The following is a 12,907-nucleotide window of genomic DNA, read 5'->3' as shown; positions in this document are numbered from 1 at the left end:
CATGATGTTGAGGGAGGTCAGGCACTCAGATCATCCAGATTTCCTCAAATCCAGCCCAGCAGATGGGTGCGGGCACTCAACTTTCTGGAGGAAGAAACATGAGCATCCCAGCATGTGCCGAGTGGAGACACACAGTCACATGTGACTGATACCCACACATCATGTTGATGGAATAGGGACTCAAGTAAAAAGCATAATTTTAAAAGAAGACCTTTGCTTTGAAAATGTGTCCTATTAAGGAAAATATATATAATCATTGCATTATATTCAACATAAATACAGGACAGAGATGTAATCTTCCTTCCCTCTTCCCCTTGCTCTCCCTACCTCCAACTTAGCCCCTGCTCGGCTCTCCCACTAGGTGTCCTCTGATTGGGAGACATGAGTGCCCCCCTCCCCCACCCCACAGTCACCATGGCAATGGTACACACTCACATCAAGTTTGGGGATTCTTACTTCTCCCACTCAACTCTGTAGCCAAAACATAAGCAATAGCAGGCAGATTTTTCAAGAGTCTATCTGTTCCCAGTCCTGTTTCCAGGGTCAAGAAGAATTGTTTACTTTGGGCACAGGGTCTTATCTGGAACAAGCAGCTACATCTTAATTTACAACCCATTAAGCTAATTGGAAAGTGTATTTCACCTCCAACATCAGCTGGGTGAATTCTTCATTACTGAGGAATGAAGGCTTCCAGTCCTGCTGAATGTCACAGATTTCCGTTTGCGCTGAGACTTCTAAAAAAAAAAAAAAAAAGCATAAACAAGCTTTTAGATGGAAAGGCACCTAGAAATTGGAATTAACAAATGAAGCACACATTATTTCCATGTAATTTCATGTAAATGTGTAGTTTAGTGAAAGAAGCTGATATGAGGACATGTTACTCTGATTTCTGAGGACCGGGCACTGTGGATATAATGGGCTTAAAAACACCTCTTGACATTTTCACACCCCTTTAATGAGGCTTCTGGGAGGAGAGCACCCCACCCTCTGCACTGGGTGTAGTGCCTGCAATTAGCAGGTGGCACCATGCCCTTGAATTTCTATATCACAAAGCCCTTCATCAATAGTTGGAGTTAGGTGGCTGCCACCTATCAAGGCAACAGGAAGAAGGACAGAGATGGAGAGGCACGTTCTTAAGCTGCTTCTTCATGGTCAAGGTGAAACAAAATGCTTTATCAAGCTGGGATTATCAAAATTCCAGAAACATCTTAGGCATGTGGTACCTAACCTACTACATCTGTGCAGATTGTAATGTATTTTTCAGCATTTTCCGTTACAGGCATATAATATGTTATACAAATACATGTTACTTAGTTGCTTTTTTTTTTGGGGGGGGGGGACATGGGCTTAGTTGCTCCGCCGCATGTGGGATCTTCCTGGAGCTGGGATCGAACCCGTGACCTCTGCATTGGCAGGCGGATTCTCAACCACTGCACCACCTAGGAAGCCCCTACTTAGTTGCTTTTAAGGCCAGAATTTACTCTTCCCAAAACTTTTTTGGGTTAATCTGTACTTTGCCTGTTTCATGTAACTACCTTGTTCCAAAAAAGTTATTCATATTTATAAATTTAAGTCATTGGTTTATACAGGATTTCTTAAATACGCTAGTTCTTCTGCCTTTTTTTTTTTTTATCATAGTTGATTGAAACTGGTTTTTACTACTTATGATTTAGAGTAATTTCATTCTGCTTCACAACTTGGTAATTTCATGGAAATTCTTAGGATTTCTGCCAAGTTTGGGAAAACACCAATCAAGTTTCTTTCCTTTAAGAACTATAAGATTTCAGGGAATTTCACTTTTCCTATCTTTGATTCATTGACTAGTCTTTCATGCTTTTTGTTTTTTAATTTTTATTTTTATATAATTTTTAAAGGTTACTTTCCATTTACAGTTATAAAATATTGGCTATATTCCCCATCTTACACCCAAGAGTTTGTACCTCCCACACCCCCACCACTACCTATATTGTCCATCCCCCCCATTGGTACCCACTAGTTTGTTCTCTATATCTGTGAGTCTGCTACTTTGTTGTTATATCCACTAGTTTGTTGTGTCTTTTAGATTCCACATACAAGTGATATCATACAGTATCTGTCTTTCTCTGTCTGACTTATTTCACTTAGAATAATGCCTTCCAAGTCCATTCATTTTGCTGCAAATGGCATTATTTCATTCTTTTTTATGGCTAAGAAGTATTTATGGTATACATATACCACATCCTCTTTATCCATTCATCTGCTGATGGACACTTAGGTTGTTTCCAGGTCTGGCTTCTGCCTTTTTGGAAGAGTGTTTTGCTTAATTACGAAACTCTCTCTGATGAGGTTGTTACAGGTAGCTCAAATGCTATATTGAATACATTGGTTTTTCCTTCAGTTTATCCTCCATCTTTAACTATGTTTTGCTCCACTTTATGCAGTAAGAGGTTTCGTTAGGGGTTACTGTCTTGGCGCTAAGAAAAAGCCGAGTAGCTATGATTTACCTCTTACCTCAGAGAGAGTCATATTCTGTTCAACAACTTCCTAGAAAATGCGAATTGTTCAGGCAGATAATCCATCAACTTAAACAAGGAGAGACATTTAAAGACCTCCTCCTCTGAGCCTGTGTTGTCGGCAGTTTCTCTGCGTGGAGCTTGGTGAGTGCATCCTGCCACCTGAGTGAATGCATCTGAATGGACTCAGCGGTCACTCCTGAATGAAGATGCTGTGAAGGCTGAGTTACACGTGTGACTCTGTAAACCTTCCCGAGTTCAGTCACCCAGTGTTCCCTGCAATGCTGGGCCCTGCGGGGAAGAGAGATTCCTTCTCGATGTTAGAAAGAACAAACTGTCGCTGTTACACACAACTGGAGTTTTGTCTTTCATGATTTGAAAGGAGCACAGAAGCGCTGCTAACAGCTGTTGGTCACTGAACACAGGAAGAAACCCAGAAAAGGAAGCCTTGGTGGGCAGGCAGTCAGCCAACAGCACTGAAGGGCCACCAGCAGGGGGGCCGGTGTCAGGACCCCTCGCAGCTGGTGCCACTGTGGCCAGAGGCTGTGCCCAGTGAAGGGCATCCTGGGAAGCAGAGGCTGGGCGCTACACACACATCTGGGCCAGTGATCGTTGTGGGGTCCCAGCCAAGCCAAGGAGGAGAGGGTGAAACTCCCAGTTCCTCAGACCAATGGCTGCCACCCTTTGACCTCTTAGAAAAGAGACAGACTGCAGCTATGCTAATCAGTTAACCCCATAAATGCCCTCCTCCTTTTCCCAACACAGACGCTCATCTGTAAAATTCTTCTAACCACTAGGATCAAACTGCAGATTGTTTGTCCAGGAGAAGAGTCTTTCCAGCAGCCCAGATCTGATATAAACGAGGTCCATCCACGTTAATGGTAAAGGAAATCAAAGACCCATTTATTTCCTTTAAAGCATTCGGTATGACTAGGTACTTTCTAAACAACAGCATAATAATACTGAAAGCTGCCATTTCACTCACTTTAATTTTCAGTAATCTGATTACAGCCCTTGCAAGTTAAGGCTCCGTTCATAGCATGTTAAAAAATATACAGATAAAATGTCTCCAAGCAAGTTAAACTGGGAAATAGAATTCAGTGTTATAATCACATCTCTACTGACATTTGATGGGACCAATATTAGAAGCTACAGGTGACAGGACAGAGTGAGCAGAGCAATATGGTCAAAGTGGTTTCTAAATAGCAAGGGAAGCACAACCATCTGGGAGCAATTTTTCAGGGAAACATTGCAATTAACAGCTGAACCCCAAAGTCTACCATAGTTTAAGTTGTACTTGTGCCCTAGCACGCTTGGCTCCCAATAGTTCGTGCTGTGCATGAACAAGCAGGATGACTTTGGGTTATATATGGTCAAGGAAGAGTCTGGAAAATGGGGCAGAAATTCTCTGCTGGACAGGGCAACTATTCCCCTGCCCAACAAGGACATTTCTCCTTGTTCTTTTGTCATCTCCGCCCCCATCCCCACTCACTAAAGTAGTCATATTGAAGAGGCAAGGATGAGGATTGGGATTTGATGTTGGGAGAAAATGACATTGAATCAGGAACTTCCCTGGTGGTCCAGTGGGCAAGATTCTGTGCTCCCAATGCAGGTGGCCCGGGTTTGATCCCTGGTTGGGGAGCTAGACCCCACATGCATGTCACAACTAAGAATCTGCATGCTGCAACTAAGAGTCTGCACACCACGACTAAAAATCCTGCCTGCTGCAATGAAGATCCCCTGGGCTGCAACTAAGACCCAGCACAGCCTACATAAATAAATTAATAAATATTTTTAAAAAAATGACATTGAATCAGCTGAGACTCACACAGGAAGAGGAAAGCACTCAGGTCAGCCTGGTCCTGTAGATGTAACGTTCAGATGGACATGGATAAGGCTGCCCGGTATGCCTTGCTATTTATATAACTTAGGGGTTTCCCTCTTGTAGTATATACTGATGACACAACATTTCCCTACAGAGAAACATCGCCAGATTCTTGTTTTGATTTGGATTACTTCAAAGAGAAAAATATGCATTCCAGGATCAAGGTTTACCTCCCAAGCTGAGAAAACAGGGGTGCTGGACAGATTATCAAGGAAAGAGCTAAATAATTATAATGACTACCTACACCTAATCATCATGCCTGACGTATCACGTAGCCTCCCTTCAGCATGAAGGCAGAAAGCACATCTAAATCTATAGTTCTTAACCCTGGCTGGAATCACCTGGACAGCTTTAAAAATACTGCTTAGTGGACTGGAGAACTCGAGGTATGGGAGGGGGCGGGGGGTGAAGGGGAAACTGAGAAGAAGCGGGAGAGTAGTACAGACATATATATACTACCAACTGTAAAATAGTAAGTGGGAAGTTGTATAACAAAGGGAGTCCAACTCGAGGATGGAAGATGCCTTAGAGGACTGGGGCAGGGAGGGTGGGGGGGAATCGAGGGGGGGGCGTCAAGAAAGGGAGGGAATATGGGGATATGTGTATAAAAACAGTTGATTGAACCTGGTGTACCCCCCAAAAAAAATAAAATAAAATAATAATAAAAATAAAAATACTGCTTAGGCCTGACCCAGGGGTGAGCTGGTAAAAGGCTCCTTATCCCCAAAACAGTAGTGTTTGCCTATTTCTATGGTATAAATACTCCGACCTTGGCTGATTTCAAGCTGTCAACTTGATGCCAACTGGCTTGCAAAACTCTTGAAAATTTAACAATCATCTTTTGCAAGCTGGTACCAGCCACCCCCAGCTCACAACCCGGGTTCCACCCCTAGAAATTCTGAGGTGTTGGTCTGTGAGTGTGACCCAGTTATATGTATTTTTAAAAGCTCCTCAGGTGATTATAGGGGCCACCAAGGGTGAGAACCAACAGTCTAAATGGCCACACTAATAAACAGCTAGAGTGCAGCTATAATATCTGTATCTATAAGAGTCCCATAAATCACCTCTTGTGGAGAAGTAGTATGATATAATGTTAAAAGCTTGGGCTCTGGAGACAGAATACCTGGTTTAGATTCTGTACCTTCCTGGTTGTCTGAGGCTAGTGGCCTAACATCTCTGTGCCTCGGCTGCCTCATCTGTGAAATGGTACCAACCCAAAGGGCTGCTGTAAGGCTCAGATGAGTTACACTCTGGTGAGTTACTCTCTGGAGCCCTTAGAACAATGCCTGCGGGATTCAAGGTGAGCCCCAGGATGAATGTTGACCATGCTATCCTCCACCCCATGGCAGATGCTTATGGAGTTCATGTCCATTTGGATTATAAGGAAAGTTATTGTTTGTTTTTGTTTTTTGCTCTAATCCAAATTTTGGCCCAACCACTATATTTCTCCATAAAATCTGTCATAGATTTTCTATTTCCTTTTGAATATGGAATGAGGATGAAGGAGGTCTGGGGGTGATCCTGGTTGCGTTTCAGTGGGCTGTGTGGAGTAGGCCTTAGTCTTATGAAAAAGGTGAGATGGATACAGGCACTCCCAGTGGTAGGAGGCTGCATTTCTGCTGACTGATCCTTTCCAGGTCCCAGACTTGACAGTTCTGCAATTCCACAGTGGACAGAGCCCAGCATAAATGTCACACTGATGAACCTGATCTCAGCTGTCCTATTTCTCAGTGGCACTGACCTAGTTTGAGTAATTTGCTCACAATATCTTGGTAATCAAACCAACCTGCTCTTTCATTTAGCTAAATCATCATTTAGGAAATATAACCATTCTGCTTAAATTATTGGGGCAAACAGTGCTGCAATACTTTAGTCCAATCCTGCTTGACTGTTCTTCCCTGACTTTTAACAAAAGCAATTAACATATTCTTTACTCTCCCCTGGGCAGCTTTGGGGGAAAAAAAAGGAGACTATATCATTACTGTCACATTTGTAATAGGTATATACAATTATTACAGAAATAATAAAAGAATAACAAATATAATGAAACTTTCTAGTGTCCCAGCTGTGCCCTCTTCCATGAAATCATCTTGTCTAGGAAAATGTTCAGTGAAGGAGAAGCATCACAGTAAGCACAGAAGAACTGTAATTATCTCCTCAACAATCTGACATTTCTGACTCTAATATGTTTGGTGTCATGGTTAAGGGGAAAAAATAGAATTCTGCTCTTCTTGTGTGTTAATAGCTCCTGAATCCTTCTGACTCTTCAATTTTTTGATACCACCCATGGGGGAGGGGTAGCGCAGGGAGGGCAGTGCTGAAAGGTAAAAGAGTTGGAAGGAGAGTAAGTTGGAGAGAGAATGATCTAAGAAAGACAAATTCAAGGATGGATTCAAGCAATGAATTCATAGAATGGAATCCTAGGTACCAATGAAAATGAGCTAGTCATTGAACTGGAAGAACACAGATTAGTCACACAAACATCATGTTCATAACATACGATTTTATCTGAATAAGGTCCCAACAGATAAAACCAATCTCAGGTATTAGAAGTCAGCCAGAGAATATCTTTGGGGGAAGCAGATGTAAATAGCAGGCGCAACTATTGGGGAAGCTTTTATTTCTTGACCTGGGTGTTGGTTTCCTAGCTGTATTCATTCTGTCATAACTAATTCAACTGTACAGTTATGATTTGTGTATTTTCTGTATGAGTGTTACACCTTTATAAAGTATCGAAAAGTTTTAAAAAAAAGAGTGGAGTGCTGGGATAACTGGATAGTCACATGTAAAAGGTTGAATTTTGACTCCCTACCTTACTCCATATACAAAAATTTAACTCAAAATGGATCAAATATCTAAATGTTTAACCTATGGCTTATATCTAAATGCTTAAATTACAGCTTAAAATGATAAAACTCTTAGAGGAAAATATAGATATAAATCTTCATGGCTTTCGACAATGGTTTCTTAGATATGATACCTAAAGCATAAGAGACCACCACCACCAACAAAAAGATAAACTGGATTTCATCAAACTTAAAACTTTCCTGTGTCAAAGGACATCATTAAGAAAGTGAAAAAACAACCCACAGAGTGCAGGGTTTGCATTTTTATATATTTACACATTATATATCTGATAAGGGTCTAGTATCCAGAACTTTTACAACTCAACAGCAAAAACATAAATAATCCAATTAAAAATGGGCAAAGGTTTTGAAATAGTCTCGAAAGAAGACACACAAATTGCCAATAAGCCCATGAAAAGCTCAACATCATTAGATATTAGGGAAATGGAAATCAAAACCACAATGAGATATCATTTCTTAACTAGGAAAGCCATAATAAGTACACACAGACACACACACAGACACACACAATCAGACAATAACAAGTGTTGATGAGGATGTGGAGAAACTGGAATCTTCATACATTGTTGCTGGCAACGTAAAATGATGCAACTGCTATGGAAAACAGTTTGGCAGTTTCTCAAAAATTTAAACACTGAGTTACCATTTGACCCAGCAATTCCACTCCTAGGTACACCCAAGAGAACTGAAAATATATATCCACTCAAGAACTTGTATAGGAATGTTCACAGCAGCATTATCTAACAGCCCAAAAAGTGAAAATAGACCAAATATCTGCTGACAAACAGATAAGTGAAGTGGTATATCCTCACAATAGAATATTATTTGGGCATAAAATGAAATGAAATACAGATACTTGCTAAAGTAAGGATGCTGAGTGAAAGAAGCCGGAAACAGAAGACTACATTGTACAATTCCATTTGTATGAGATGCTCAGAATAGGCATATCTATAGAGACAGAAAGTATTCAATAGATCAGTGGTTGCCAGGACTTGGAGAGAGGGTGGAAATGGGAAGTAACTGCCAGTGGGTATAGGCTTTCTTGGGGGGATGATAAAATTAGATAGTGCTGATGGTTGCACAACCCTGTGAGTGTACTAAGAGCCAGAGAACTATAAACTTTAAAGGAGTGAATTTTATGGTATGTGAGTTACATCTCAATTAAAAAAATGGATTTGACATTAAGTCAATTAATTATTTTTGATTAATTTTTTCCATGGTGTAGCTCAGAAGGTCAAAGAATTTCAGGCTGGTGGCTGTGATGGATGGAGGCACCAGTACAGTCTGATCCAATGGAAAATGAATACCTGCAGGGCTGTATGAAAAGACTTGCTCCAGACATTTTTAATTAAGATGCTTCCATCGTTAGCACCATCCTGCTTGGGTTGCTACCTGTGAGTCTGCTCTGGATTCCCTCCTCTGGCTGAGAAAGCAATTTGGGAGGTGAGTGTCCTGTCCAAACCTGCTAGAGATGGGGTTTTCTAGAGGGTAGAGTGCCTTGGAAAGAGGAAGCCTACGACGGGGGAGATCAGGCTTGCTGGGGAGAGAGAACCATGGAGGAAGACCAACTTGCTGAAGTCACTGTCAAATGGAAAAGGCAGGAACAGATTATAATAATGGGGAGAAGCATAACCATTACCATTGTGTTTCTGCAGGAATCCGATGACCTTCTCCAGCACGGTGGTCTTGTCCATCTTCCGTGTGTTGCCAGGCAGCATGGAACTGAGCTCTTTGATGAGAACATTGAACTGGTCCCGACGCTTCTTCTCAGACTTGTTTCGAGAAGCTCTGTCAACAGAAAATACACAGATTACTGGAACATTCCACTTCTGGAAGACTTCCTTACAGGATGGAGGTATTTACAGTCAGACTGTGTTCTGCTGAGATCATCTGATCAAAACTTTTCAGGGAAAGGAACATTTGCCACGTTTCTGAGCAGAGTAACAGGGACAGAAAAGTGTTATACTAGACTCCTGGCCACAAAGAGTGACAGTATTAGGGAGTCCTGACTCAGATGCAAACTCTTACCGATCTCCATAACCAGCTGCTCTGACTCCAGAGAACAAACCACACGCTGATTATCAAGGTAAACAGCCCCGAGGGGGTTGCTCTAACAGTCTGTCCTCAGGCCCAAACCAGGTCCCCTCCAACCCAGAGCACCCAGCCGCCGGTGCCAAGGCACGAGGGATAGCCTGGCATCCCAAGTGTCCAGTAGAGAGCCAGTGCCCTCCAGGACACACGTCCTGTCCACTGCCCCAGAGCTTGTCATCCTGCTGGGGAGTCCAGGCACACCCCACACAAAACCATCTACAAGCCACGCATGGTCCAAAGCCACCATGACAGGGACGGCACGTGACTGTCAAGCTGCTAAATGCGGCTGAACCTTTTAAAAGATGACACGGTGGAAATTTTGAGGCATGTCACTAAGTGAAAGAGCCAATCTGAAAAGGCTCCATACGCGAGGACTCCAACTCTACAACGTTCTGGAAAAGACAGAACCGTGGTGACGTTGAAAAGATCAGTGGCTGCCAGGGGCTGAGGTGGGGAGGGATGGACAGGTGGGGCACGGAGGATTTTCAGGGCAGTGAAACTGCTCTGTGTGATACTGTAGTGGTGGATGCATGTCATACATTTGCCTAAACCTATAGAATGTATGACCTCAAGAGTGAACCTTAAAGTAGACTGTGGTCCATGGTCTTTGGGGGATAAGGATGTGTCAGTGTAGTTTCATCAATTGCAGCAAATGGACCACTCTTGTTGGGGTGGGTGTTGATAATAGGGGAGGCTGTGCATATATAGGGACAGAGAGCATATGGAAAATCTCTGTACTTTCCACTCAGTTTTGCTAGGAACTTAAAACTGCTCTAAAAATAGTTTATTTTTTAAAAAATGACATACTACACTGCATGTCTACAGAAGAGATCAAAGTGGAGCTGCTTGGTTTGAGGGGAGGGGATCTCCCTGAGCCACTGAGGCTCTGAGGAACCCTAGGACCCCAGGAACTCAGATAGGAAATCGCAGCTGCAGGGGCTGCTCTGCTACACAAGGACCCCACCCTCTCCCAGGCCGAGGAAGTCTGAGAAGCTGTGGCACCCCGGAGGCCTTGATCCTTAGGCACACCACAGACCAGGGGCTGGCTCTCAGCGCCACAGGCCAGCCCCTCCTCCACAGCGTACTCAAAGCCGATCCAGAGCTGGGAAAGCTGACCCACCCTTCCCAAATTCACCCCAAATGGATTTGTTCTAGAAAGTCAGCTCACTGAGAGAGAGCAGGGGCCACAGCTGCAGGGCCCATTGAACTTGGTCTACCTGCTGGTCCAGGCCCTCTGGGGCCCGGGGTCACCGTGTCTGGGGCACCTAATCGCCCACCAGGAGGCCACTGGCCAGTGCGTGGTCAGGACAGGATGCTGGGGGCTTGTGACAGCTCCGTGGGTTCCCCTCAGAGGGATTCACCCCCGCTGGGGTAGGTACCAATATCACCGTAGATTCGGCTTCCCCAAACAGCCCTTAGAAACAGAGGTTCATATCCCAAACATCCTTTCCCTGGACACCGTGATGGCCACAACCATTCTGCCTGTGGCTGCCTAATTACACACGACCTGTCTTGACTTCAACCCACCCGTCTACAAGTCATCTTTGCTGATTTCACCTCAGTTCGGGCTGTTTCCTGATAACACCTGAGGCGATTCTTTTTTGTTTGTTTGTTTATTCTTTTTTTTTTTTATTGAGGTGAAATTTATGCAACATAAAATTAACCAAAGGGTACAATTTAGTGGCATTTCATACATACACAGTATTGTGCAACCATCATCTCTGTCTAGTTCCAAGACGTTTCCATGATCCTCACAGAAAACCCAAACCTGTTAAGCAGTCATTCCCAATTCCCCCTTTCCTCAGCTCCTGGCAACCCATCACTCTGCTCTCTGTCTCCATGGATTCACTTACTCTAGACATTTCATGTAAATGGAATCAGCCAATATGTGGCCTTTTGTGTCTGGTTTCTCACACACCATCGTGTGCTCGAGGTGCATCCATGTTGTAGCATGGTGAGTACTGCCTGCCTTTTTAGGGCTGAATAATATTCCATTGTATGGATAGAGGACCTTGATTTAATTTGAAAATCATTTAAAAAATGATTACTCTGACTGCTGAGAAGTAACTGTAGTGGACCAAGAGTAGAGACAGGATGGTCCATGTCAGAGGCCATTGGAAGGTGTGGAAGAGAGGAGATGTGGGCTTGCCCTCGAGTGGTAGCTGTGTCAGGTGTACCGTCAGGTGGGATGTGTGCCAGAGGGTGAGAGGAATCGAGGGACTGCAGGGTTTGGCTAAGCAGCTGGGCAAACGGCCAGGCCAGTGTCCACCATAGAGAGAATATAGGAGGAGCAGTTTGGTGGGGTCAAGGAGGCGGGTGTGGAGGTGGGGAGATAAGGGTTGTCTCTGGGCATAGATCATTTGAGTTGTGAGGCAATTCTTCAAAGCTCACCTAAAACACATAGTTGCAACCTTTACCTAAGGGTCTCTTCCTTTTCCTGACTTTTCCCTCCTTCCCCTCTCTCCCTGGATTTGTGGGAGGATCTGAAATTCTCGAGGCGTTTCTACAAGGCCTCATTCCTAGCTGAGTCACTATCCTGAAGTTCAGTCTCTCCCAATCACAGACTGACTGCAGGTGTAGCAGTAAGACGCGGAGGTGCCTTTGTGCTAGTCCAGGGTAAAAAGCATACTGTTCAAACACATGGGAGAGAAGAAAGGAACCTTTTAACTTTCTGAGTGACTGTCTATGCATTATAAATAATTTTTTGGCCTAGATTTGAAGAGTGACATGCAACCTCCTTAGCCAAAAAAAGCTCTGTGCCTGTCCTAGTTTGCCCATTATAAATTATTGGTGAGCGGATAACACCCGGCTCATCATGACTCTTCTCTTCTTCAATGAGTATAATGACAAGGAACACAGCCTGGCAGGGACGATGATGACGGCTTCGATCATTAGTGACAGCGACACAAGCTTGTTTCCGTCAGCATCCGCCTGGGACACACGATGGTGCCCGCTGGAAATCGGTCAGTGTCCGCTGGCTCCACAGCTCCCAGCCAAGAAGGAAAAAAAAAAAGCCTTAAATGACCTTATTTCTGATAAGGAGGTCTGCTCGGCAGGCCCTGAGACCACCACGCGTAAGGCACTGGGAAAAGAGATTGAAAGACACTTAAACAATCAGCCTTTGGGTTTTTTCCCTTTAAGGCATGATTGATGTTCAAAGAAACGCATCCATGTTACGTGCGTAGTTTGATGAATCTTGGTAACTGCATAACCACCACCCCAAACTCAGCTCTAAAATAGCTCCTCCACCCTAAAAGGTTTTCTCCTGCATCTTTACTGGGGATCTCTTCTGGACCATAGGCCCTGGGAAACCCCTGTAGTCTGGCCTTTTCTAGGATTTCATATACATGGAATCAGATAGCACAGTGTCTTTGACTTTTATTTAGCACAAAGTTTTGGTGATCCATCTGTGTTGTTGCATATATTAATACTTCATTCTTTTTGACTGCTGACTAGTATTCCATTGGGTTGTTTCCAGTTTGGGGGTATTAAGAATAATGCTGCTCTTACACAACACAGGGAATATAGCCAATATTTTGGAATACTTGTAACTGGAAAGAAACCTTTAAAAA

General features: G+C 43.6%; 1 protein-coding gene across 3 annotated transcripts in view; it reads right to left on the bottom strand.

The window, feature by feature from the left end:
* The window catches only part of NPAS2 (neuronal PAS domain protein 2), a 180,284-nt gene that overhangs the window by 63,091 nt on the left and 104,286 nt on the right, over positions 1-12,907 (bottom strand). For 2 of the 3 annotated variants that reach the window (XM_057740924.1, XM_057740923.1), the window contains exons 3-4: positions 8,884-9,032; positions 643-734 (exon numbers count right to left, since the gene is read on the bottom strand). In XM_057740924.1, the coding sequence (XP_057596907.1) occupies positions 643-734; positions 8,884-9,032 (241 nt within the window). Of the gene's footprint in view, positions 1-642; positions 736-8,883; positions 9,033-12,907 lie in introns of those variants that run through there. The other variant, XM_057740925.1, reaches the window with a different exon arrangement.

The sequence above is a fragment of the Hippopotamus amphibius genome, chromosome 7 (genome assembly GCF_030028045.1).
Source record: "Hippopotamus amphibius kiboko isolate mHipAmp2 chromosome 7, mHipAmp2.hap2, whole genome shotgun sequence".
Taxonomy (NCBI): Eukaryota; Metazoa; Chordata; class Mammalia; order Artiodactyla; family Hippopotamidae; genus Hippopotamus; species Hippopotamus amphibius.
This window is presented reverse-complemented; position numbering and strand designations above follow the sequence as displayed.